The 20,868-nt window shown below is 44.9% G+C and overlaps 3 protein-coding genes across 6 annotated transcripts in view; 1 reads left to right on the top strand and 2 right to left on the bottom strand.

Moving 5' to 3' along the window:
* TNFRSF11A (TNF receptor superfamily member 11a) overlaps positions 1-11,136 on the bottom strand; it is a 28,171-nt gene extending 17,035 nt beyond the window's left edge. Inside the window, exon 1 of one of the 2 annotated variants that reach the window (XM_021530548.3) lies at positions 10,835-11,136. In XM_021530548.3, coding sequence (XP_021386223.3) covers positions 10,835-10,888 — 54 coding nt within the window. In that variant the 5' untranslated portion in view covers positions 10,889-11,136. The remainder of the gene's footprint in view (positions 1-10,834) is intronic. The other variant, XM_085571151.1, reaches the window with a different exon arrangement.
* Positions 11,093-12,134, top strand: LOC146768268 (uncharacterized). The gene is made up of 2 exons (XM_085571153.1): positions 11,093-11,369; positions 11,490-12,134. Exons 1-2 carry the CDS (start codon positions 11,214-11,216, stop codon positions 11,688-11,690), a joined length of 357 nt encoding a protein of 118 aa, XP_085427279.1. The 5' UTR covers positions 11,093-11,213; the 3' UTR covers positions 11,691-12,134.
* A 6,604-nt stretch (positions 12,135-18,738) lies between these two features.
* The window catches only part of RELCH (RAB11 binding and LisH domain, coiled-coil and HEAT repeat containing), a 76,817-nt gene continuing 74,687 nt past the window's right edge, over positions 18,739-20,868 (bottom strand). For all 3 annotated transcript variants that reach the window (XR_014952597.1, XM_031503937.3, XM_077786083.2), the window contains one exon: positions 18,739-20,511. Coding sequence is in view for 2 of the 3 variants with exons in the window: in XM_031503937.3 (XP_031359797.3) it covers positions 20,391-20,511 (121 nt within the window). In the remaining variant the exon portion in view is untranslated. The remainder of the gene's footprint in view (positions 20,512-20,868) is intronic.

The following is a 20,868-nucleotide window of genomic DNA, read 5'->3' as shown; positions in this document are numbered from 1 at the left end:
GAGTTCTCGTATTTTTCCAGGGTATAAACAACATATACAGCCTTTTTTTAATCATCACAGCAATCTCAGGTTAAATTAAGAGTCTAGTCTTCTGTTGTCTCATTGTTTCCTTGTGTCTTTCTTTGCATTCATTATCAGTACCTTTCCTGCGATTAGATAATACCTTTTTGGAACAAACACTGCATTCTCTGTTTACACAGCACCTCCAAGGAGGACACAGGATAACAGCCAGTGCTGGTGAGAGAAGAGGCAATCTAGGAAAAGGAAAGTTGGGCCAGCCTGGCAGCTGAACAGTGACACAGCTCAGTAACCCCTATACTTGAAAGAGCTTGTTTTCTGTAATGCACTTCAGGCTAAAACACTGAGATGGCCAGCAAAGGGTGGAGGTGATGATGTGGAACCAAGCACAAAGAGCGTCTTGAGCAATTGATTCTCTACCCAGCCATCCACAAAGGTAACAAGGTCTCTCGTGGTGAGACCAAAAGCAGGTCCAGCCACTTGCTTTGTGTTACAGAATATCCTCTTCTTCCTCGTTTGCCCCTGCTTAATAGTTCCTCTTTAGACAAAGAGACTAAAAAAATTACTGAAGTGTCAAACAAGGGCAAAGTCATCCTTTTTGCGGAAGGATATGCAAATCTGCTAAGGAGCATTCAGCTAAAGGGTCTGGAGTAATTTCTGAGAATCACAAGTCAGCCTGAGGAGAAGCAGCAGGACCCTGGAACCAAGGTGAAGGGAGCAGGCTAATTGCTCAGCCACCTTTCTGACATAATTTTATACCACCAGGTTTTATGACACAATGAGGGCTGTTGTTATGGAATAGGTCGCAGCTGCATTAACCTGTGCTCTCCATCAATAAGCAGCCTCTTCTGTGTCTGTGTCCTTCCCCTTTTCACACAAACCAAGGCATTCATAAACTGCAATACTCCCTCTTTTGATTTGTGCCCAGTGGTACAAAGACAAGGCTCTCATGGAGCTAACCCCCAGGTGAAGATGAGGGATTCTAGACTAGTATGGACTGGTTGGACCTGCCGAGCATGAAAGATGGTGCAAGAGTGGTCAGGAAGGGAAACCAAAGCAACCTGGAATTTTCTTATGGTGGAAGCCAAACTTAAGACGTTTTGCTACCACAGCTTTGTTGATGTCAGGCTATCCCATGTTAATCCCTCTGCCAGGCAGATGTGTCTGCCTCAAACTGTACAATAACTTCCTTCGGAGGATGAGAAGTATTTGTGCTGCTGGCAGCACGATGACCTGATGCTTCACCATCACCAGCACATTCCTGCCAATGTGTCCTTCTGAGACAGGGAAGTGCAATTCATTTGTAGAGGAGGAACTTGTACCAGGAGGCCATCTGGCTTTACAGAGGTGACAGGAAACCAAACCAAGTCTCCCAAGGCTCAAGTCTGCTCCGTAACCCCTGGAACATCCTTCCTCTCCTCAGATGCTGGCCTGTGGGTCAGAGTGATTTGGACACCACCAAGCTCTTATCTAGAGAAAGAAAGTGCCAACTTCCTCTGAAATGCTTAAATGAAAAAAAACCCAGCATGGTCATTCCTTTAATGGTCTTGCTATTGATGAAGCTGCTGATTAAATCCCACCACCATGTGTAAATAAGTGCTTCAGAGAGCTCTAGGTATCCTGTGTAAGTTTAATTTGTCACTTCAAAAGTGTGCAAAGCACCCAGATTTGCACCAGTTCCTAAAAAAGCAGGCAGCTTTCCCATTTGATCAATATTACTTCAGAACAAGTATATCTGACAGGGGAAGAAGCCAGGTGAAAAAGACAAACCTCCTCCGGGCTTGGTAGATCCAGTTTAGTAAAGCATACCAACACCTGCTTACCTTTAAGCACATGATTACCACAATTGACTTCTTTGGAACAGGCATGCTTAGATCAAGGTTTGCAGAAAGATTGTGTTCTGGTGTTGAGCTGCAGGCAGACTTTTCAGTTTTGGGTTTGGGATTTTTTCTGCTTATTTGTTGAAAAGGACACAAAGCAAGAGTGTGCTTGTGTTTTTAGGATTGGAGAACATCAACGACAGCACTACAAAGCAACACTGTGTTACTCACACCTTAAAAAAACACCCACACAGGTGCTTCTAAAGGGGAGAATCAGCAGCATTCAGATTCCTGTCCTCAGGCTTAAAGAAATATTTATTCTTTGTACCCTTGAGCAATCAGAGGGCAGTAGAAACTGTGTGTCATGGATGCTAAAATTACTTTTCTTGCTCTTCACATTTCAGAAAAGATAGAGTTGCATGGGCCTCTTTCCTTTAAAAGAAAAAATCTGGAAGAACAAGGCTGGGGGTTTCCACAATCTTCTTCCCATGACACTTTTGAACAAGAACCTGAGGCCTCAATGAGGATTGCTCATTAGCGATAATCTCAGTTTTGCAAAAACTGAGATGTAAAAAGACATGTCAAGGGGTAGCTGTCTTTTAAGATGACACCTTCTTGATCAGTGTAGTTGTTTCTGGAGAGTATTCAAGTCATCTGTCATTGTTTCACTGAGCAAAGCATATTTTTTTCTCCATTTATTATTACAGCATCAAAGTACCTATGGGAAAGACAACTATGGTCTGTCCGCCTTGCACACACCACTTCTTCTTCATACTTTGGAGCCCAGGTTTATTGAAACCACTTGGTTTGAGGTCTTTAGACTTGCTTGCTACAAAACTGAAAAAAAATCTGTGGATTTGGGGCTTTTCTTGGGGCTCCTTTGTCAACAGGAGTGAGCTTTGAGCAATATTTCCTGAACTGAAGTAGCCCCTGCAAGCACAGTTAAGAGGGCTTCTGCAGTCATCTGCTGCTGCTTCTTCAAATATGAGCCACTGCCTCTGCCCTCACAGGTACCAATTGTTCCCACAGCCTTCCAGCCTTCTACCTGATTTGGGTTGGCAGTACAGCTAACCAGACCCCAGATTTCTTCAGCCCATTGCCAGTTTCAGAGGCTTGCCTAAAAATTATTTAAGAGTAAAAATAGGATCTGGTTCTTGATGAGCACTGCTGTGGCCGGTGCGCCCAGGCATTCTGTTGAGGCACATAATAGTAACAACTCTGGAAAATTTTACAGTTGTGGGTGTACAGGGGGAAAGAGGAGCTCTGTATTAAAGACTTAATCATAATCACGTTGCATCCAACAGTTCCTTCATGGATAGTCTTCACTTGATAAAAATTAAATCAAAGCAGCACCCAAGTCACAGCTTTGCAATTGCAGTTATTGGCTCGCAGGTCTTTTGCTCCACAAAAATCTTAGATTGTGAATGAAATGCTTTTGGTGATGTCAATTTTCCAGTGACCAGTAAACCACATCACAGCACTACCACCACGTGGTAAAATAGAGCCGGGAAATGGCAACAGCTTAAACTAAATATTATTTCACTTTTAAAAATAGGTCCTTAAAACCCTGCTAGAGCCTGAATGCTTGAAAAGGCCAGAAAGAGCTTAAGGGATAAAATCAATAATGAAGAGGTGAAGAGAAAACTGTAATGTGCAGCCAGGACTTGGGCAAATGGTGGCACAAATTCGGTCCTGCCTATTCCCCTTATCCCTCTGTTCCAGTGTGCAGCCAAAAGCAAACACCTGAGCAACTGGTGCTGCTCCACCGTGGGAAGGAGCATTCCTCAATCTCAAACCCACCAGAGCTATTTCTGGCCAGCAGCTACGCAAAGGAGAAGTGCTGCACTGACGGCTCTCACGGTGGGGTGGGCGCAGGCAGACAGGAACCTCAGGTATATCAGATATATCGAGTGGGACACAATGGGGGTGAGAGACAGCAGGGCTGAAACAGGGACTGACTGAAGCTCTGAATCAGGCAGCCTGCTTCCCCGGGCTGAAGACTTGCCATCACGTGCACAATATTTGTCATTCAGAGACGAAGTCATGTCCCCACCGCAGCCAGAGTGGCACACGTAACATATTCACTGCCTGGGCAGTCAGTAGTGCCTGCACATTGCCTACACTTCGCTGCAAAACCTCCTGCTTTAACCTACGTGCACCCACAGCTGCAGCAATTCAAAGACTAACAGCTACTAGGTAGAACACTCTGAAGGTGAATCAGAGACTGAGAACCCAAAAGCTAACCAAACCAAAATATTTAACATAAAAAGGCTTGACAGCAAGACCAACAGTCCATAACAAGCAGAAATAAAGGTTGCAGAATAATGACATTATCAATGCTAATACCTAGGTATGCTTGTGGTAAGGCCTGCAGAGGCAAATCTCTTCTAGATTAAACAGGTGTGAGAGCAGTGCTCCAAAGAAAAGTTTAGTAGCCTTACCACTCCAGGTACAGTCTCAATGACTCATCATGAGTAACTCTACACCCATTCATGCTTAATTAAAAAAATTTAAAAAGCCAGTAAAGCCACAATGATTTAGGGGGAGCATGCTCTGCTTGCATTTTAGTTCAGGAGATCATTTTTCTATGCTTCATCAGCTGAAGCTGAATCTTAATGAAGAAATGACCATGACAGATTTCTTGGGCTGGATGCCAGGTTAGGAGTCCAAAGTGGACTTTCTATGCTTAAAATCTGTATATTTATGTACCCATTCCTTCCAGCACGCCCTCAGAGTGGAACATAACATGCTAATGATGCAGGCACATCACATCTCTTATGATGTGAGGCAAGAGCCCACAATCCTAGCTGAGCTGCTGAACAGAAAGCTTGTAGAAGAGAGGAAGCTTGCTTTCACCACCTGATGCTCTGCTTTGGCTTCCTTCTCCTGGATTTTAGCACTGTCCATGGAACAACTGCTGAATATTCTGCAGGCAGAAACATGAAGGGCAAAGCTGGGGCTGCAGCCCTTGCTTGGGATGATAGCTGTCTGGGGGGATGCATGCAACACCCACACACCATTCTGCCTCGGTGTGAGTTAGAGGGAGGACTGCATGACTGATCTGCACCTTCTCCGTTGTGAAGGAATTGCGGCCTTTATTAAAGGGCTCAGGACTGGGCTGAGAATGGATTAATTCACTCTTTAAGTGTCATCATGAGGAACCAGCTCTGCCGGTGGCTGCGGCCAGTAATGTCTATGGAAATATTCTTCCCTGATTTGAAGAGGTCCTGGCTGCTTTCCATAAGCAGGCTGTTTTACAACATGTGGTATTGCAGGGGAGAGCTTTTCTTCCTGTGAGATCAGATTCAAGGAACCATCTCATCCTTGCTACCAAACAATGCTAAGTTACTGGAGCATATGTTGCTCCTAAGGCAAAACACTTCGCTGTGGCAAAATAATGCACTCAAAATAGATTTTCTTGTGTGCTACATAAGCAATTTTAGGACTTCATATGAACCTAGTTGCACATTTTTCCCTATCTGTATTTCTGCATTCCAGATTAATGGGTTGCCTAACAAAACTTCACAGTATTTTTATTTCCATACAAGATTCTTTTCTTTTCCCTCCACTTTGACCACTGACTAAATATACTCTGCGTCCATCTGCAGTCACAAATGTTGTTCTTCGCCATTCTTGAACAGACCCTTTATACTTTTTTTTCTTTTGGAGTAGCCACAAAGTGGTGAGGGTGAATGACCTCATTTTTTTCCCCCTCCTTGGCTAATTGGCTCTTGCAGGGTGGATTAAACTGGCCAGCTTAGCTCTTTTACCAAAACACAGCTTTTTCTGGTCTCTTTTATCTAGATTTTAAGAAGGGAGGCAGCCAGAGAGTTCTGCAGAGGCTGAGAAGCAACCCTGGGTCTCAGCTCTCTGCCTGCCCACTGTGCTGCTATTCCTTGCCAGAGCCCCTGCTCCAGGCACTCCTTTGGGAATGCTGCAGGGAGGCAGCACAAACACATCTGCTCAAGTGGTGTGGGGAACATGCCTCTGCTGTGGGGATGTTGCTGAGGTCCTGGGCAGAAAAAGATCCAGAGAACAAGGGTGAGGGTTGGATGCTGCAGCCTACACTATGGCATCCAGCCAGGGCAATGTATCCACTCCCTTCCTGGGCCTGCGTGGGCAGACCTCCCTGTGACTTTGGTGAGAAACAGATGGGGCACTATCCCAAGGTGATTTATGATTCTTTGGTTTCATCTGCAGCCATGACATCCTGGGCTCTGCACAAACACCAAAGAAAGCCATGCCCAGAGAACCCACAGCCTGAGAAGGCAAACAAAAGAGGTAACCACTGGAAGCCCTGAACAAAGCAGCTGAGGTGGCTACACAGGTACGAGACATAAACCAGGATGTCCTGGAGTGGCAGGGTGATGTCAGAATTGCTTCTGCTGTGCAGTGCTGAGCCCTTCAGAAGGCACCCCATCACAAATATGATGGCACACTGTGGTGATACACAGACTGGGACAAATCAGGAAATCTTCTTTCCAGAGTGCCAAAGCATCAAACCAAGTCCTGCTCGCACAGGGCAGACACAACAGCAGGCTGCCCTGAGCACCAGTGCAGCTGGATTCCCTGCAGCCCACCTTGTGCCTTCCAGCCATTGCTGCTTGTGGAGTTTTTCTTCTACTACATGAACTTTGGACCATTTTCAAAGAAGACTAAGTCATAAAAAGGGGCAAGTTCTTGCAGGCAGGCTATTGTGTCGCACAGACCAAGGCCTGCTCAAGTCCAGAGTGCAACCTGGTTAAACATCACTTAATTTTTATCTTGCATTTATAACACACAAATATTTGCCTTTGCGTTTTCCATCAGCAATAATGAGCCATTCTCAGAACAGCTGCTTCTCCATGTAAGCAACACCAACAAAGGCATCCTTAAAAACAGGGGTGTGTGGCTGCAGCAGAAACCAGTGCTGCCTTTCAAGCTGAGTTTCCATGGAAAGGAAGGGGACAGTCTATGCAAGGAGCAGAGCTGACACGGATGACATGATGAACCAGCTATCTCTGTTTTCCTCTTCCCTCCTGTGTAAGCTCAACCAGCTTCCAAAGCAACCATCTCCTCCAAGTGTCCAGCAGCCTTTGCTGCAGAGCAGCCCCCTGCAGCATGGGGCACAGGATGGAAGGAGATCTGAATTCTGTGGTAACGGCATGTGGAGGCAGGAACTCTCCTGGCTCTGGTCACCACAAAAACTTCTTGGAGACCTGGCCATACAGAAAGGAAGTGGGCAGGGAGAAGCAGGACAGCCTGGCAGCAAGCATTGTCTTTTCCTTGCATCTGCGCATGTACCTACTACAGGAGAGCCTTTCATCACTTGAACTCCTAGGGACAGATGGAAAAACATAGCAAAGTGACTCAAGTATGATTCCTCTAAATAGTGTTAAGGGTGTGTTAAATAATGTTAAGTGATGCATTCCTTTTACCATCTGTACTGGTTCTTGCCCAGCTGTCAAGTTACATTCCACTTTTCTCAGCTTGAGGGTTATAGACAGTAATGGGCACTAGAAACAAAAACAGATCCTTAGGGATGCAGTTAATCTCTCTGCTTGACCTGTTTCTTTTGGTTTTTTCTTCCTTCTGGCACAGTATGAAGAAAGCCCTGTGACCTAGATGACATTGGTCAGTACCCTCAAGATGTCTGATAAGCTTTGAATTCTACCAATTTGTGAAACGTGGCAAAGATTTGTTTTGGTCCTGCTGGTGGGAAAGAAGAAATTACATCGGGCAGATGATGCTTAACATGAAAAGAGAAGTGGGACAGATCTCTTAAATTGTGGGTTGATGTAGTTTTGCATACATTATATTCTGTTGACATGAGGTGCTGTAAGATTTTTCACATGTTCTGGAGGAAACTGCAAAACAATGGAAGGCTTGCCAGTGTTCCTCAGGGGAGCCATTGCTGCAAGGGAATTCTGACAAATGAACTAATTGAATTACAGCGGCTTTGAAGCCCATGCTGTTAATGGTAGAATATATCCAGGAGTCTAGATTAGATATTGTAGAAGTTTTGCTCTTCTGAATGGTTCCTTTGGCCCTGATCAGAGCAGGAATAATGGACCAGGAGAGCCCACAGTGTAACACAGTATAGTCACTGTTACGCTCTTTTTTCCCCTCTCTCATCATAGAGACTGTGCATTTTAGGAAGTTAGAGAAAAACGATATTTTGGCCAAAACTTTTCTACATTGCAAAGAATTCCAAATGTTTGCAATGACCAAGCTTTAACTATGAAGTAGATGTTACAGAGTAGTAGAAGGACCCATTCCATGCCACACAAGGTGAAATGTATCTGTGGTGCAACTGATTTATTGCACAGTTGCAAGTGCACATTCTCAGAGACTTTGATTCCTATCTGGTAGTAACACTGACTCTCTTTACTGATATTAAGCAAGGAAAGGGATGTAGCTATTCTGTGCAAAGAAGCTGAGCAAGATCACGCCCCAGAGAGCAAAATACCTCTGACAGGTGCCCAAAACAAATCACTTGGAAATATCATCTTGTGGCTGAAGCACAAGATAAGTAGGGCTGAGCTCTGTTCCCAGAAGTTCTGTTCCATGATTGGTGTGTGACCTAGAGCAAGTCACAAATTCTCTGTTCCCTTTTCCTCTTTGGTGAAAATGATGACAATGATCATGTCTATTCTCAGCAGAATTATGAGTGAGTATGCAATAACTTACATTTCCAAATGCTTCTAATTCTTTGCAGGAAATACATTGCAAATATCACAGTTCGAGCACTATTACACCCTATTAACCAGTCTAAACACAAATGAATCAGAAAAACCTCAACCCTCCCACAGGTATTCTCACATTTGTTCCATCAGAAAACAACACTCTTCTAAGAAACCACTGCTCAAATCAGTCAGATAAAGGAGAAACTGAAAAGCTGTTCCAGAGCAGTACCTCTCTAAGCTTGCCTTTCACATTCTTATAGGTTCTGCTCACTCTTGAAACCAGAATATTAAATTAATGGGCTTTTTGACAAATTGTTTTATCCTTATCTTTATGCTACAGCTTTCCTGGAGCTTCCTACAGTTTTTTGCTGCTACTTGTCCAGAGCAACAGTGATGCAAAGTTGCACCCTGTACAAACACAGACTCAGAATTAAGCATGTGTTGGAGGCAGTGGAAAGACTTTACACATCAGCCCAAAATAAATACAAGTTCCTTGTTCTGTGTCCTGTGAAAGGCTATGAATCAAGAGGTGAGAAATGATGAGGAGCTCTGGCTCCTACATCACGGTACCTGAAACATGCCTGGAGCTATACCACGGAAATCTGAATTTCCAAGGTTTGGTCAAAAGCTGAGCCAAGGCAATGAGCTAAATAGCCAGGCAATGAGGCTATTCCAAAGGGAAAATCTGCACTAAACTCGAATGGCTCCAGAAGGAAGCAGACATGTAATGGTTACTGACCTGAAGTAAAGGTATGAAGAGCACTGAGGTCTGCTCTTCCTGCTGCATTGATCAGTCCTGAGCACCAGGGCAGAAAAAAGAGAGACACAGAGGATACTGAGGGACAGGGAAAACCCTCTGAAAGCTGTGATGTAAAAGCCAGTTTTGAAACTTTTAGGCTCATTCACATACATATGGAGGACACCTGGAAAGCAGTGATTTGAGAGAAGCCTGAGAGTGAGGGTGGACAAAACGAAACGTATGTTTTAGAAGAAAAAAAAAAGGCCTGTGTGGTTTTACGCAACATATTTAGGACCAGGGATCCAAAGGAAAGGCTCTCAGGACAGTGTGGCCAGACATTAAATTGTAAGCTGTAGACAGCAGAGGGTTTTCTGTTTTGGTTTGGGTTTTATCTTTTTTTTTTTCTTGAAGCTGCACCTTGCTTTCAGGGAACCCAGCCATGGCCCGGTTACAGCCCCATGCTGAGGGAAGCACTTTAAGTTACATAACTCATCAAGAATAATGACACATAGAAAAAATACCAGAAGTTCAAATGAAAGAAAAAGAAATGGTAGCGAGGCTGCCAAATATTGATTAACGGAGGAAATAAAGTGTAAATAATTGGTAGCATGTTATTGGTAAATCTTGCCAGTCTCTGAGGGTCTAAACAACCACAAGGGAGAAGGATAATTTTTAAGCTGTATAATTAGAAAGAGCAAAGCAAGCTTCTGCCGATGTAAACTGCTGGAGGCAACGCGACGGACGCCACTGACAAGGATGAGCAAGAGCTGGCTGTAGAAAATGCCCTTTCCGACCAGCCGCGATCCCAAGTGTACCGCGCTGAGCAGCAGCCACCTGGCATCGCACAGAGCTGCGACCAGAGCACGCTGTGTTTGCAAACAACCGCAGAGCCAAACCTCGCTCGGATCTCCCCGGTCAGAGGAAAGGGCTGCCCTTTGGGGCAGCAGACCTGGCACCGGGACGGGGTTCCTGGCTCAGCCATGAGCAGCACATCAACCTCCGAGCGAGTTGCGCGGCCGCTCGGAGCCCCAGCCCCTCGCACCCGGGGACCGGGGTCACACGCCGTCCCACGTCCCGGGGCTGCCAACATTCCGGACGGCGGCATGGCCACAGCGTGACGGGACTCATCCTGGTGGGAAGCTGGAAAGCTGAACCTGGGCTGCGAAAACACCGCGTCCCATGCCTGAGGGACAAGTGTGCCCACGCTCTCTCGAATAAATCTGTTCGGTAGGGTGGAGTCTGCCTTATTTTTACTCCACATGCAAATTATATCCCTCAACAACCCCACTGCAAATATTTTCTGGTTTCTCACACCCTGCTGTTTTCCCTGCAGAACCCCTGGCTTCCTTTACAACTTTGGGTTTGGGCTACTTTGACCTGAGAGAAGCGAGAGAAGCTTATGAGCTGCTGGGATAAAAACAAAACCAAAACCCGAAGAAGCAGAGCGGGGGGCAAGGCAGGCTTAGCTGCCCTGCCCGGCCCCGCGGGGCGCCGCGGGCTCCGACCGCGCCGACAGCCGCCGGCAGCGGGCCGAGCGAACAGCCCGCGGGCGGGACGCGGCGCCCACTCCCCCCGCCGGCTCCCAGCCTTACCTGTCTGCCAGCGAGGCACAGGAGAAGGAGCCAGCAGCCTGACGGGACGGGCATGTCTGGGTGTGCGTCTCTGCCTCCTCCCGTGGCTCCTTTTCCTGCCACCGAAGGGAAACTAGATCCTTCCAGCCAAGCCCCCGCGCCGCGGCAGCGCAGCGAGGCACATTTGAGCTGACTACTTCTCTTTCTTCCTTTCCTTCCTCTCAGCTACACGAGGGGAGAAGGGAGAAGAAAAAAAAAAAAAAAAAAAAAGGCTCCTGGCTGTAGTTCCCACAGCATTTCCTCAGCCTTGACATGCAGGACTTTTTTTTTTTTTTTTTCCCCTCGCTTCTTGTCCCTCCCTTTCCTTTCTCCACCCCTTTTTACAAGAAGTTTAGTCACCATGCCCACGTCCCTCCTCCGGCCGGTGGGGATTGCATTCCCGGTCAGTTCTCGGCATCCACCTGCTCCCGCCTCTGCGTCCTCCCGCTCCAGCCCCCAGCAGCTTTCCTCGCTGTCAGTCTCCCCTGGAATTGCTGCCTTCTCCTCACGCCCCCAGGTATCGCCTGTCACTGTCAGAGGACATCTTGGGCCTCAGGCAGCCTCCCACTCGCCCCCCGTGTCGCTGGGTGTGCCCCCGGCCCTGAGGAAAGCTCCTGTCCCATCCCTTCCCGTGCAGCTCGTGGGTGCCCGCCTCGGCCTCCTGGCGCTGCTCGAGTCCCCCTCCCTTCCCCCTCCACGAACTTCAGTCGCTGTCGGGAGCTGGCGGACGGGATTGCCGCCAAGAGCAGAAGAGCAGCGGAAGATGTGCTTTGGGAGCTCTCCCAGAGCGCTCCGGGCCCTGCGAGCTGGCTCGGAACGCTGCACGGCGGCCCCTTGACCCGCAGCGGAGCCTCCGCCGCCAGCCTGGGCTGCGGCTGCTGGCGTGCCCGGCAGTCCGCCGTGTGCCCGGCAGCCCGGGCAGCCCGCCGTGTGCCGGCAGCCCGCCGTGTGCCTGCGCTCGCAGAGGGTCAGGAATCCTCTGTGCTGCGGCAGGACGGGGCCCGGCTGTTTACACAGGCTGAGGATCCAGCGGAGCTGACCCCGTGAACACAAAACCTGCCCTTTGTGCTCGCATTCTGAGAAACAAGCTTGGGAGCATGTTTCTGACTTAGGCAAAGAAGGAAGTTGTTCTTTCACTTATGTATTTAGATTTAACCCTTGACCAGGAAAAAAAAAAAAAAAAAAACAAACAAAAAACCTAGAGTTTCTCTATGTTTTCAAATAAGTAAATACATTCAAACACAAAAGACGAAGAAAATATTAAAATCTCATCCTTCCTCGGTGGTGGCATTGTCTGATTTCTGCTCAGAGGAATGATACACTCAAGGACAGAAACAGCTACTGAACTTTTTTCCTGTAGCTAGCGGAGGGCCTGCCTGCACAGCAACCTTCACCCTCAGATAGTTTCCAGGGGCCATAAAGCCTTTTTAATCTCCCTAAAGTTGCTTGACCCCCTTAATGTGCTCAGCAAGCATTGGGCCCCGCCTGATCTGTGCTGCAGCAGGTCCTGTTTGAGGTCCTTGTGCTCCTGCCTGTCCTGGCCTTGTTCTCTGACACCACATGGCTATTTGGGCACTGGTGGCCCCTGGTTTGATGCTTCACAGTGGGCTGTGGCTCAAAGGAGCACTGCATGACATGCCTGGTGCAGGGCCAGCAGCTGCTTCTGATGCCCTCGCTCTTCTGGAGGTGACTGGGCAAGGATAATGCTGATCAAGCTTGTAAGTGCAGTGTTAGAGCCCTGTCACCCCGCTTGAGGAGTCAGGGTCTCACCATACTTGGACTGGACAGGCTGCTGGTCCAGAACAGAACTGCGTTGGGAGTGAGGAGTAGGAGGGATGGCCACAGCACCCAGCTTGCCTGGTAGGCAGCAAATACAAAGCCGACTTCACCAGGGCTTTGCAAGGTAAGGTGTGACATGTGCAAAGGTGTGTGCCCGGCTGCTGGCAGCATTGCTAGCCCTGGTTGGTCCTGGAGGGAGCCCATTGAGAGGGAGGGACAGCACCGGGGCAAGATCCTTCTACCAGAGCCTTGTCCACTCATTGCTGAAAACATGCAGCTCTGTGCCAGCAGGGATGTTTTAAAATGTTTGTGTTTATGGTACAAGGAAATGTTTCTTTTTAAACAGAACAGTCTGTTAAGTCTCTTCCCCTTTTCACATTTAGCACAACACCAAGGCTATAGACTCTGTTTATTTACAGCTGCTCCTTCTAACCAGAGATTAACAAGAGCAAACTCACACTCTCATGAGCAGTTAGATGTGTTATCAGCTTGCTCTGAAGGTGACAAGTGAAGACTTTGAAGGCATCGAGTAAAGCCAAGCCCTGTACAGCTCAGGAGCTCCAGAGCAGTCGGTACTGCACATCAGCTCAATTACTTTTGCATTCTCACCCCTGATCCTACCTGAAATATTTCTTGTTTGGGCTGAAATTTCTCATTTTCTATCACTATGTGAAAACAGCGTCTTTTTGAAAGCTCAGACATTTTCCTCCAAGTTAAATTTTATGTTTCTGAGCCAAAACCCACAGAAGCCACTACTGGGTGCTTTACAGTCTTAATTATGGATTGCAGTAGATTGTTAGAAACTAAAATGTGAATGCTGTAAAATATGAACCAGGGAACGTGTGGCACTGTCAGTTCTCTCACAATTACACATATATTATTCTATGTAGCTCAGATAAAACCTAAACATTTATACCAAAACTGGTTTGTCCATCTGTTCTAGAATTTATTTTTTTTAATCTTACACAACATTATTTTGTCAGCTACCTTTGCAAAGCACCTGTTTTGAATAAAACCAAAATGCTTGAAATATTAAGGTTTCAAACTTAACGGTGGCATTTGGGTGCCTCTTGTTTCTGTTCACCACTGTGGCACACAAGCATAAACTGGATTAGTATTTGGGAAGCTCTTATGAAAGATGGAAAACCCTGTGCAGCCTTAGCAGTGGACAGAATGAAAATAATAGCTTGGATAATTCCAGGATCCCTTCTTTGGTGATGCCTGCCATGGAAAACAAACCGTGAGCCTGGCTAACCGCTTAGCAGGGCTGCGGTCAGTATGGATCTCTTCTTACTTCCTTCCTAGAGAGAGAAAGTGGGTATTACCTGCTAAATGCTATTCTAAAAGTTGCTATCTACATCAATGTAACACTGCAAGTTTTGTAGCTGTGTGAAAATTAAACCCCTTCAGCATCAGTGTAAAAACTACAGGAGCTTGGATAAATGGCAACTCAGTCCCAGCCAATGCCCGAATTTGTCTCCCATCTTTCCAAAACTTTCAACCCAAGAAACAAAGGTCAGGAATGGTATGGTGGACACTCCAGAGCATCTGAGCAGCACCTGTACACTCATGTTTATATCCCTAGCTGTTCTTTACTTTATCCATGCCACTGAGCTCCCCTTACTTGCATAAGGACACCAACACCTTGTGATGCCCCTTTCCCCAGGAGGGAGAACCAGGAGGCTCTGTGTTAAATCCAGGTCTTCCAAGTGAGGTGATAGAAACTCAGGTAGAGAAGCAACACTGAAAAGCAGATGGTTGCATCCTAGGAAACTTTTTCTCATGTGCAGGAAGGCTGTGAAGGCATTCCCTAGCCTCTCACATGCTGCCGAGGGATAAAAGATGAGATGAAGGCATGATCACGACCAATGGTTTTCTTTCATTTCTTTCATTATGTGTCACAAAGGCTATCTGGGGTTTCAGTCTGTGGACTAAATACAGATTGTGTAAATATGAGCACCTGCCTCTCAGCAGGTGAGCAAGAAAGGCAGTGCAGTGCGAAGTCAGAGCTCTGGGAAAGATCCCTCTAAACCAGAGGGATGCCCTGCGGGGCAGGTGGCTCACAGGACAGCTTCTGGAGTACCAGCAATCCATGCAGAGTCTGCCATGGGACCAGGGAAAAAGGCTGCTTTCAGCTGCCTCATCACCCACTGCAGGGAGGGAGCCCTACTGTATGACCCAGCATGTGGAGCTTTCTACACTTGGAGAAAAAAGGTAGAAAAATATCTGCACATTTTAGCACAGGAGGCTCTAGTTTTATTTGAGAAAGCTAGCTATTAAAATAAATTAATTTTAAGAAGTTCTATTATTTACAAAAAACCCCAATTCATACACAAAAAAAAAAAAAAAAAGTTGTCAACTTGAAACTCTTTTCTTCCTATGAAAGGCAAGTATCCATAGCATTCTTTTGCCCAGACTCCTTGAAATTTTCAAACACACAAGTATTTCCCATGACAGAGCAACTATAATAAAGCTCCTTAGTCACACTGGTGTGGTTTACACAACACACCTTTTACAATCCCACAAAAATGTACCACTGCTAAATGCCTGTCTAAAAACCTCAAGTCCACAGCATTCAAAAGAAAAATGCTCCCAACCACCCACCGCTAGTACGTCAGATATTTGAAGTACGTGCAAGCAGACATTGAGCTGATAGGTTATCACCAGCCACTGTGGCAACAGCTATGCCTGCATACTCCAGGGAGGAAATACAAAGTCATGGTGAATTTTTAACTTTGATGTTTGTAAGATACCTGTTGACCTCTAAGACTTGAGTCATATATTCATCCTTGGGACAAGAGCAATACTGGCATGGCCTGGGGAGCTTGCTCTGCCCAGGATACTCCTCAATCCCTGGAGATGAGTCTTTAAGGCTGGCAAACACCCACCAACAGGGGGACTGAGACCCTAACCCCTTGGCAATACCGCATTACCAGCTCCTCAGAGCCACCCTGCCATTTTATTTAATAGCACACTTAATGATCCCAAACTCCTTTGAAAACTCACCTGATTGAGATGACTCATACCTAGATCAATGGAGTGCATTAATCTGCCAGCAATCAAACCTACATGAGCCCTTACTGCCCGTTAAACATTGCAGCTGCTTCTTCCCCATCACCACTTCCCCTCCCCTTGCAGCGTATTTAAAGGGAAGGTGCAAATGCCTGACAGAACGACCCACATGATCCTACAAGGCACATGCTCTTTTACAGCTGCTGTCACTTCAGCAGGACTCCACTGTACTGCCTCCATCGCCTGAAGAGGCCTCTCAGGTGTTACAGAATGGGAAAAAACTGTAAAAGTGCAGGACAAGGAGCAGCAGCATAAGGCCACAGTCACACTAGTTCTGAGAATGGCAATATTCAAATACACAGCAGACAGCCCTATTTACAAACAGTATTTAAATGGTAGAACAAACAGCCCTCTGCTTCTGTGGGATGGTGAACTAAAAGAGGGTGCAGACCAGCCTGACATGGGGTGACTAAGGGAGGCAGTGGCAAGCACATGCAATCCCAGAGCTGGGAAAGGAACCAGACTGACCCCTGCCATGGTGTTGGCCCTTGACACCAAGTGGTGAGTCACTGTTTCAAGTCACTGACTTCTGCAGTAGAACTGCTCATGCTCAGAAGTTTCTAGGAAATGGAAATCTTCAGCCTAAGGAAGTCTTTCACCAGACTGGAAGTGTGATACACATTCAAGCTCAGCACACAGCGCAGGTGCCTCCAAAGACAAAGGTGTTTTGCCACTGACTTGATTGTTACTAACTATAAGCAGAATCATCTTTTCCTATAGCTTACCTGTATGGATGAAAACTGGCCAGCATTAAACCTAAGGAAACCTTAAAACAGCTTGTAAGCTAAACCTTAGAAACAGCTTCTCTGGAAAAATGATTACTTATTCATGGTTACTCACCTGGGTTAGTTAATACATGACAGATCAGTGTACACCACTGACATCCAGGACCCAAACAGCTTTATTCAACAGCCATGGTCCTCTGGGCCTCCATTGACCAATTTCATAGTCTAAACCAAATTAGCTATGGATCCAAATGTATTTACTAGTAATATTAGTAAAATGCACTCAGAAAAGCAGTGAACTAGATTCCTTGAAATCTTGTTGCCTTCATTCCTGTTATTCATCAGCACTTACATTTGACGCAGGAACTTTTGTGATTCCACCTCAGATCAGTGCCATGCCAATCACTTTGCTGTATCAACACGTCAGTGACTTTCTGCTCCATAAACCTGTGCTGGTGCTTCATGGTTCACTTAAATATCATCATCAGTAAGTTCCATATGGGAAATTACTTTAAACATTTGAAATGCATTATACTCACATTCATAAATGCACTAAAATACAGAGCCACTGACTCCTGGAACAGAGAAATGACATTAACAGTGTCACAACAGAGAGTGTAGAAAAATGCCACAGATCTAATTTTCTGCAAAATCATCTTATCATCCCTATGTAGCAATAAATTCCCACCATATATTACAAAAACTCCTTGTTCTTCACAACAGATGTTTTTCATGGACAATTTTTAATCTTTCAATCCATCAGCTTCCTTACCTTTTCTAGCCCCAAATCCATGCAAACACTGCTTTTAGTTCTCCTAACCAAAATATACTTTCATGTACAGTAATAGCAGGATTGTTTTTCTTCTTGATGCAGTAGGGGAATAGGAAGATACTAACAGAAGACTGAGCAGCTTTTCTTATGGAGCTCCCTTTATTCACCTTGTTGAGAAGACACAAAAAGAGCAAGTTGCCTAATATAGAGTGCTAGAAAACTATCTTTCAGAACCAAATATAGGCATAATACCAATTAGCTTTATGCTTAATCTACAGAAAACACATTGAGGCAGCCAGGTGCTTTCAGCCCACTGATCACTTTTGTTTAAGAACACAAGAGTCAATATTTAAAATAAAGATGCTAAGATTTTGTCTGAAATTTCACCAGGGGCACCATAAGACCTTCGACATTTAAAGCTAACAAGTTGAAGAGGTTCAGGCAATGTAAATAAAGCAAACATTTAGGTTTTTTACAGAATCCTTACTCAGGCAGAACCATAAGCAATTGAAGACAACCCTTAGGGGATGAACTGCTTTCTTTTAACAAAACATTTTCTCCCAAAAGATTAACTTATTTTAAATAGTAACAGGAAAGGTGGGGAGGAAGGTTAATTTAAAATGTTCTGGTAATTCTTTTCATTAAATAGGTCTCTTTTTTATTTTCCAGTTCTGAATGCTACAGTGACAGAGTTAGGAGGAATAACCAGAAAAAAGCCCAAATATCACCAAGCCCCCCACACAGAACAACTTCTTGCAATCTTGAAAGTCCGTTCATATTTGAAAACTAATAAACACTGAAAAACCAACAACCTGCAACCAACATATACTAACAGAGACCTGAAATTTAGGAGGCAAAACTCATGAAGACAGCCTGCATTGGAAGTTTGCTGCCTACACAGTAATTTTCTCACCTCAGTAGTTACTGTGCTGGTCTTCCTGCGATCCTTGCTCAAATTCCTACAACCGGTGTGAAGTAGAATCGTGAGTAGCAAAAACTACTTTTCAAGGGACTGGAGAGACTGAACCTATTACCCTATGGGGGTAAAGATGATACACTTATATTAACAAACTAAAGAGTCTCATCCCACTTTTTCCACAGTTAAATTGCTGTCAGTTTTTTGGCTCATGTGAATTCACAAGTTTTCCAAACAGTGGATGAAGTTCAGTGTAGGTGAGCAGCCACTCTCACAGGCAGCTGCCCTGCTTTAGAAAGCAGCAGCTTAACCATGGACCTGTTATTTTCAGTCTCAGGCTACAGAGTTGTCTCTGGCACAGCAACTGCCCAAGAAGTCAGAAAAGAGGAGAAGAAAAATCCAAAGCAAAACTGCGGCACAGGAGACACAGGAGGAGACCCTGAATGAAAATGGCAGTAAAACCACAGGTCTAGGAGCAAAGGAAATTGAGCAAGTTCAGTCTACCACCTGCTACGTAAAAAGAGTTAAGGCTAAACAATTTCTGTACATTAAATGTCTCTCCTGTAACAGCTCTGTTGATGTGATTATCTTTTCCAGAGAAGAGCAGAAGTAACAAGACAAGGCAGGTATACAAAACTTTTTATTGACAACAGAACAATAGAGAGGAACGTCACCACTTCCCATTCCTCAGGAATGTCTCCATTTCACAGTCTGCTAAAAGCATAATTTCATGGTAACGAGCAACACGAAGGCATGGAGCTGTCTGTAACCTCCAGAGAAATGTTCCATCAGTGCAGTGCAAGGGGACCGATGGCGTGCACGTGAGCAGCAGGCCCTGTCACAACACAACCGTGGCAGGAACACCGTATGCGGAGCCAACGGGCACAGACATGAAGCAGGCAGAAGCCTCAAGTTATCTCCATCTAAGGGTGATACTCGACCTGTTATTCCACCCATATTCTGTTTCAGGGGGGAGTACTTTATTCCCTTGCTCTTTTTTGCTTTCCCTGTCCTCAAGGATGCCCATACTTCCAGCTGAACTGGTACCATGTCAGAGAAGGCCTGAGCTTTTATATTTTGCTACCTCATACCCGTTCATGTATGCACTTGAGTTTACTTTCAGAGGCTTACATTGACATAAAGAGGGGGGAAGTAAGTGCTGTATAAGAAGAAAAGGATTTAGTTGTTAATGCTTCCTTGCTAAGAAAAATATTTGGTAGTTGAATATACTCCCTGTAATGTCATCTTCAAATAGTAGGTAGGCAGTCTACTTAACATTTTAAAGAAACTGCACACCAAACTCAGAATAATTTCAAACACTCCAAAATTAAATTTGAACTGAAATTCAATCTAAATAACAAAATATCTTTAGTTTTTACAGTCCACAGAACTGCACACTGAGTGCAAGACGAAAGCTGTCTCTCTCCTGCATAAGGTTTCCTCTGCCTGCAGAACTGTAGTGGGGACCCTGTGTAGTAGCTTACACATTTATTAATTTATCATGTATTTCCTTTACTTAGTGGTTGTGCCTGTGGATGTGTAGACTTGTAAAGTGCTTTAAAATAAAACAAAAATTCCTACAAAAGAAAAAAATCCCTCAAAAAACCACACAGATGCGAGAATTTTATCTGAAGGACTTTGTACAGCATTTACAATGTCAGCATAAAGCATGTGAAACATGAGCATTCCCTGCAGACTGATGCAGTGCAAGCAGTCTCATACATTAGATACTGCAATTCCTCTGGATTCAAGATGCACAATACTTACAAAAACAACCCTAGAAGCACAGACAAATGCTGGTGGCTCCTCCTCTTCTTTTTAGAAACATAATTAAAAAATCTGCATTACTCTCTCATAATTTAAATACATAAGTAATCTCCACTTTTATTACTTCATGACAATGACTTCAAATTTACATTATTTTAAGTACCGTCAGAATAGCTCCATGTATAATACAGATATTTGCTGATATCCTGTCAGAAAATAAAAAAAACCAAAACCTTCCACTATATAAAAAAAATATGCTGGAAAGACAAGAACACAGAACAGGGACTTGGTACAGACTATGATTTCAGTTTTATATCAACCACAGTTAACCCAAAATTAACAGATACACAGCGATATTCAAAAGCAGTGCAAATATCTTTGGAGGTTAGAATAAAATTATACTACAAGAACATAAGACAGAAGAAATTAAAAGGCAAGTACTTCAAGTACAGGAACCAGTCTCTGTGAGGTCCACCTTAGTGTTAGCTGGGAGTTCCTTTTCCCATCTTACTTCTTCCTCTGGAACACATTAGCCAACATTGCACCTGATGTAGTCAGCTGGCCCATTTTGTTCAAAAACTTGGTCTTTGTATCTTCACTTACCAGGCTCGCTGCAATTGACATCGAGCTAGGAAAGGAAAATATTTAGTGGCATGAGACTACAAATTAAAAAGAACATTATATTGTTATTTATTAAGCAGCTAAACTGTCATTGTGTTTCGTAGATTTCAATAAAAAAAGACCAGTCTGTGAAGAAAAATTAAAAACCCATCACTATCTAGCCCATATATACACTGTTAAATTTATTATAATATGCTCACAGTGCCTGTGAAAATGGTAAAATATTTTTGTGCACACTAATTTTTAGTACCTTTGGATGTCACCACATTAGTATTTGCTACCTACTAGGGAATTGCTGTAGTGACAAATACCCCTGTGAAAGACTGGCTTTGCCTTCTCACCAGAAATGTCAATCCTTGTGTTT

Source organism: Lonchura striata, chromosome 2, assembly GCF_050655825.1.
Source record: "Lonchura striata isolate lonStrDom1 chromosome 2, ASM5065582v1, whole genome shotgun sequence".
NCBI classification, from domain to species: Eukaryota; Metazoa; Chordata; class Aves; order Passeriformes; family Estrildidae; genus Lonchura; species Lonchura striata.
The sequence above is the reverse complement of the archived record's forward strand: the minus strand, read 5'-3'. Positions and strand labels throughout refer to the sequence as shown.

Bases quoted from the DNA above. Each gene is read 5' to 3' on its own strand.
- LOC146768268 (XM_085571153.1), top strand. From the start codon at position 11,214: ATGCCCACGTCCCTCCTCCGGCCGGTGGGGATTGCATTCCCGGTCAGT. The intron at 11,370-11,489 runs GTATCGCCTGTC...CTTCCCGTGCAG, and splicing joins CCTTCTCCTCACGCCCCCAG to CTCGTGGGTGCCCGCCTCGG.